We start from the raw sequence: 5,706 nt of genomic DNA, 5'->3' as shown, positions 1-5,706 counted from the left end.
TAAGATAAAATAGAAAAAAATTAAGGCATAAGAAAGTTCATTAAACTAATATAAGTCCATTAAACCAATAAATTTCTTATAAACGAAGAATAATGAGTTGTTAAGTAACTTTTCAAGTATAAAAGACATTGATATATTTAAAATTCTTCTCTGTTGAAAATATAAGTGTGTGTTTTTTTTCTTTTGAAGTAACGTACATGCATTCGTCACATTAAAATCGAAGCACACAAATTTACAAAAAACTATACTTGAACCGGCTAAACTACGAGAATTGAAGTTTTCAAAGATAAATCAAATGAAAATTATTTGCATTTGCAACAATAACCATTTTCAAACCAAATACTATTACTACTACACTATCGAATATTCAAAAGCTACCTGCCAAAACATAAATGTTTGATTTTATCTCATGTTAATGACAAATCAGTGACGCACAAAACATAACAGCTTAAAACAACTAGACAATCTTCTCCATGACCATAATTCGTTCACTGATTGCTTTAAGATTTTTCAGAAAGTCTTCAATAGCAACTATATCTTCCATCTCGTTCCGCCTATCAAGCATATCAGTGGCTCTAGAAATTTTAGAACAGATATCTTCCTTTTCTTTCGAACTCAACTTTGAGCTGATATCCTTCTTCTTTAAGGCCTTTTTGATCTTATAAACATGATCATCTAAATCATTCATTGCTTTGGCCTTCTTAAGAAACTTCTCATCTTCAAACTTATAGTTCTCTGCTTCTTTAATCATTTCACTAATTTTTTCATTTGATAGTCTTCCTTTATGGGATATTATAATTTCATCCCTATTACCGGTTACTATTTCCTCAGCAGAAACGGAAAGAATGCCATTTTCATTTATTGCAAAAGTCACATAAAAAGGATAGCCACGACGAGCTGGGGGAAAGCCAAAAATAGAAAAAGAAACCAACAAATCATTATCACTGGCTTTCACTCTCTCGCCCTCATAAACCTTAATCTTGACTGAGAATTGGTCATCTTGGCATGTCAGGAAAACTTGTTTCTTCTTTATAGGAATAGTTGTATTCCTAGGAATCAAAACACTCATCAAATCCCCCTGTATAGATATGCCAAGTGATAGCGGAGTAACATCTTTCAATACCAAATTTGGAACATTCTTAATGCCTTCATTCAAGAGAGCAGCCTGCACAGCTGCACCATAAGCAACAGCCTCATCAGGGTTTACGCTCTTGCAAAGATCCTTCCTATTGAAAAAGTCCTCAAGTAGCTGCTGCATTTTGGGAATCCTAGAAGAACCACCGACAAGGACAACATCATGCACACTACTTTTCTCCATCTTAGCATCCTTAAGACACCTATCTACTGTTTCCATACACTCTTCAAAGAGATCACAATTGATNTGTTCAAATTTTGCTCGGGTTATTGAAGAACATAAATCAATGCCTGGAAATAAATTATCTACCTCAATGTTTGCAGTAACAGCATATGAGAGTGTCCTTTTTGCTCTCTCACAAGCACTTTTCAACCTCCTTAAGGCACGTGGATTCGCACTTATGTCAACTTTACTTTTTCTTTTCATCTCCTCCACAAAGTAGTTCATCATTCTATTATCAATGTCCTCTCCGCCAAGGTGAGTGTTTCCGGCAGTGGCCTTAACTTGAAAGACTTTGTTCTCAATAGTGAGAATACACACATCGAATGTACCACCTCCAAAATCAAAAACAAAAATATTTCGCTGTCCAACACAATCATTTCTTTTATCAAGACCNTATGCAATTGCTGCAGCTGTCGGTTCATTGATTATACGAATGACATTAAGACCTATAATAGTACCAGCATCCATGGTGGCTTTGCGCTGAGAATCATTGAAATAGGCAGGCACAGTAACCACCGCATTCTTCACAGGCTTTTCCAAGTATGCCTCTGCAATGTCCCGCATCTTTGAGAGGATCATGGATGATATTTCCTCCGCACAAAGGCTCTTCTCCTGACCTTTGTACTTAACAGAAATCATGGGTTTGTCATTGACACCGGCAACAACCTTAAATGGCCACAACATTTTGTCTTTCTGAACAAGTGGGTCACTGTATTTCCTACCTATCAACCTCTTAGCATCTGCAAGGGTTAAAAAAAAATATTTTGGTGGTCTATTTTTCTTACTAAAAGTTTACAGAAAAATCATAGAAAGGAAAAAACAAGTAATAGTTAAAGAGTAAAAATATACCAAAGATGGTGTTCTCTGGATTGAAAGCAGCCTGATTTGTAGCAGGATCTCCTATCAACCTTTCATGGTCCGTAAAAGCAACACAAGAAGGAGTGGTATTGTTGCCTTGATCATTATGAATGATCTCCACCCTATTATGTTGTTGCTGCCATACTGCAACACAGGAGTATGTTGTGCCAAGGTCGATTCCTATTGATAATCCCTTTTTGTCTTCGGCCATTCTTCCTTATATGAATGAATACTGTAAGATAGAAGAAGCATAGAAGCATGGATGAATATGAAGGGTTAAATTTAATAGTTAGTAAAAATAAAAAAATGACCCCTGACACTTGTTAGGATCAACAGGATCTCTTCGTGCATCGCAAGCAAGGAAATAACATACTCGCACTCATTGATAGTGTGATATACCTATCATCATGCATTTAATTTTGCTTGGCACTAAAAATCGCTTGTCACGATTTTAATGTAAAGGATGTAAATAAAAACGACCATAATTATATTTATCATATCATATTAAAGTGATGTTTTTCGGAAAACTAAAAGACTCTAGACGAGATTGTAACGATCCAAATTCCAGGCATTCACATGCACACACAAACAAACATGTATGGATAAGCTATCAATAAAACAAATCATAATAACATGATATAAGCATACAAATTAAATCAACATAATCGAACAACCCATACATAATAGTAATAAAAATAGGATTCGTAATCATGCCACACAAGAACAAGGAAGACACCTTCACCCTCACACAAGGAAGGCTCAATACCCGAATGACCTCCAATGCATACAAGGCACAACATCTATCCGCACGAGGATTTACTAGGTACAACAAGTAGACTTTATCCTCCACTCTCATGCTTATTAATCGCATACTCAGGCTCATCCCAGCACTCACACATGTTTCAATCTCATCCACAAATCATCAAACCTGACTTTAAACAAAATTCCTAAACTCATATTCTTTGATTCTCATCACGTTCTACAACTTCTCCAAAATAGAGCTGTTAATGCGAGACTTTTTTCTCCCAAACTGGACCTCCGATTGACGATCCAAACAGTTAAAATGAAGAACCATATGTCCGGAATCTACTGTCCATAACTCAGCCCGATCCAACGGTAAACGACTTCGCAACGATGAAAACACCAGTGCAAGTTTTGTGATATGCGGAAATACATTCCTGCGTTTAGGCTATTTTTGCCAACATAGACCTCCAATTGACGATTCGAACAATCAAACTGAAGAACCATATGTTTGGAACCCACTGTCCAAAAATCAGCTCGATCCAAAGGTGAAAGACTTCACAATGATGAAAACGCCAATGCAGCTTTTGTAATATGCTGGAATGACTTCTTTTCTTTCCTTTAACCAAATACTTACAACACATATTTGCATGGAAAACCCCATAAATCATAACTTTATTCTCCCTTAACATCAAACCCCTTTTTTAGATAACCTAACAACCATACATACATTCATAGAAAAAACTCAACACAAATATTACATAAACTCTATGCCCATGCATAAATAAACCCTTACCCAACAAGAGCAACATACAACCATAATCATAATCATATAAACATATATAAACAATGATTATTAATGAAATAACAAAGAACACATATATCATACAACAATTAACAAACAAAGGTAAGCTTCCCATACCTTGGCTAATCCTAGGACTTTATCTAACTTAAAAAATACAGCAAGTTGTCCCTTGTAGTAGGTTTTGTGTAGCTCTTCCTCTTCTCTCTTAGAAACGTCTCTTTTCCCCCTTAACTCTCTAATTTTCGTTTTTGGATTTTAGGATAACAATATATAGCCCTTCTTTACTGTTCTTCTTTTTATCTTTTTCTATTCTATCTTTATCTTTTTAATTAAAATAATATCTCTCAATTAATTTATAAAACCACCAAAATTTCCTTACTTATTCTATTTTATTTAATATTTAAAATATCAACAACCACCAAATATTTCAAAAATTCACATAATCTTTCTATCTTGTTTCTGATTTTATTTTATTCTTCTCTTTTTATACCCTTTAATTATTCTATTTATGTGTTCTACTTAATCAATAATAACATTAAATAATAAACATAATAATATTATTCAAATAGAAGTAAAAAGGATCAAGGTGTTCATAACAGTTGTTAATATTGTTTGTCTAATGAAAATTATTGTAGTTACAATACGGATAAACTAATAATCTTATAATAATTATATTTTTTTTCAAAAAACAATTCATTATTATTTTTTAATTCTAACTAATTCAAAATTATTTTTATATTCTTTTCAATTGTTTTGTATTTTTTTATTTATTAAAATACTTTTATTTATCATATCAATTAAATCTCTCAAATTTTACTTTTAAATTTATTTTTTTTATCACCTTTAAAATCCAATAAAAGAATAACTATCATTTTATTCTTAAAGTTTTTCATATACATTTGTTTAAATATATCTCAACAAATTTATAAAGAATTAGAACTGAAATTTTAAGTATAATATAATTGTCGTAAATGCATGATACATAGTTTATAAGATTTTAAGCAGACTAATTTATAAAATTAATATTGTCGCAACAATGGTCAACATTTAAATTTCAACCAAAAAATATATAATGTGTTACTCGCTTAATGAGTCAACTCAAATAGATTTATTTATTAGGAAATTAAAAAAATTTAAATCTGACTCGACCATCATGAATTAATAAGTTAAATAGGTGATTCACCAACTCATTTACTTACAATTTTTTTTTTTCAATTCATAAAAATAACAAAAATACTAATTCAAATTTAAATAAAGAAGAAAGGTCAGATTAGATTTATGATCATTTAAACATAAGATTTCATTTACACATATATGTTATAAAATCTCCTCAATAAAACTTTTAATAATTTCACAGCAATTTGAATTTATTTCTGCATAAAAATTAAATTATTAAGTAAATATTTGTGAATTTTTCATGTTGTTTAATTATTTTATATAAAAATAATTTGACACAAACTTCTCTTTCAATATATTGTAAAATGATTAACCCAAGAAAAAAAAATTATTAGAAAAATTAGAGAATTGATAAGTGAACCCAGTTCATCACATATTCAATCCAGACGAATTAGATTCTTAATAAATTTGGTTTAAAATTAACTCTTATAAAAATTTCAAAAAAAATTCTATCAAACTCGATCCAAACCTGTTGTGAGTCGGGTTAATTTTCGGGTTCTAACCAGCTTTGACAACACTACTTACTATAAAAATAATAATACGAAGTTATATTTTCGCTAGGGTGGTTAAATTATATACATCTCACGTAATTATAACATCTCATTTTATCTTATCTTTAATCATTTTGAATGTTTCTATTTATGCAAAATCGTCTTAAATAAGTCTTCATAATTTTTTATTTCAACTAGATCCATATTTATGTAAAATTGAATCAATTGAAATATTGTCCTTATAAACGATGTTAAATTTATTGTGTCCTGCCATGCTA

The 5,706-nt window shown here is 31.2% G+C and overlaps 1 protein-coding gene across 1 annotated transcript; it reads right to left on the bottom strand.

The window, feature by feature from the left end:
* Positions 1–457: 457 nt before the first annotated feature.
* Positions 458–2,426, bottom strand: LOC106779569 (probable mediator of RNA polymerase II transcription subunit 37c). Its single transcript, XM_014667694.1, has 2 exons — positions 2,207–2,426; positions 458–2,097 (listed from the first exon to the last, which is right to left on the bottom strand). Exons 1-2 carry the CDS (start codon positions 2,424–2,426, stop codon positions 458–460), a joined length of 1,860 nt encoding a protein of 619 aa, XP_014523180.1.
* Between the last annotated feature and the right edge of the window lie 3,280 nt (positions 2,427–5,706).

This window comes from Vigna radiata, unplaced genomic scaffold (genome assembly GCF_000741045.1).
Source record: "Vigna radiata var. radiata cultivar VC1973A unplaced genomic scaffold, Vradiata_ver6 scaffold_363, whole genome shotgun sequence".
In the NCBI taxonomy this organism is placed as follows: Eukaryota; Viridiplantae; Streptophyta; class Magnoliopsida; order Fabales; family Fabaceae; genus Vigna; species Vigna radiata.
The sequence above is the reverse complement of the archived record's forward strand: the minus strand, read 5'-3'. Positions and strand labels throughout refer to the sequence as shown.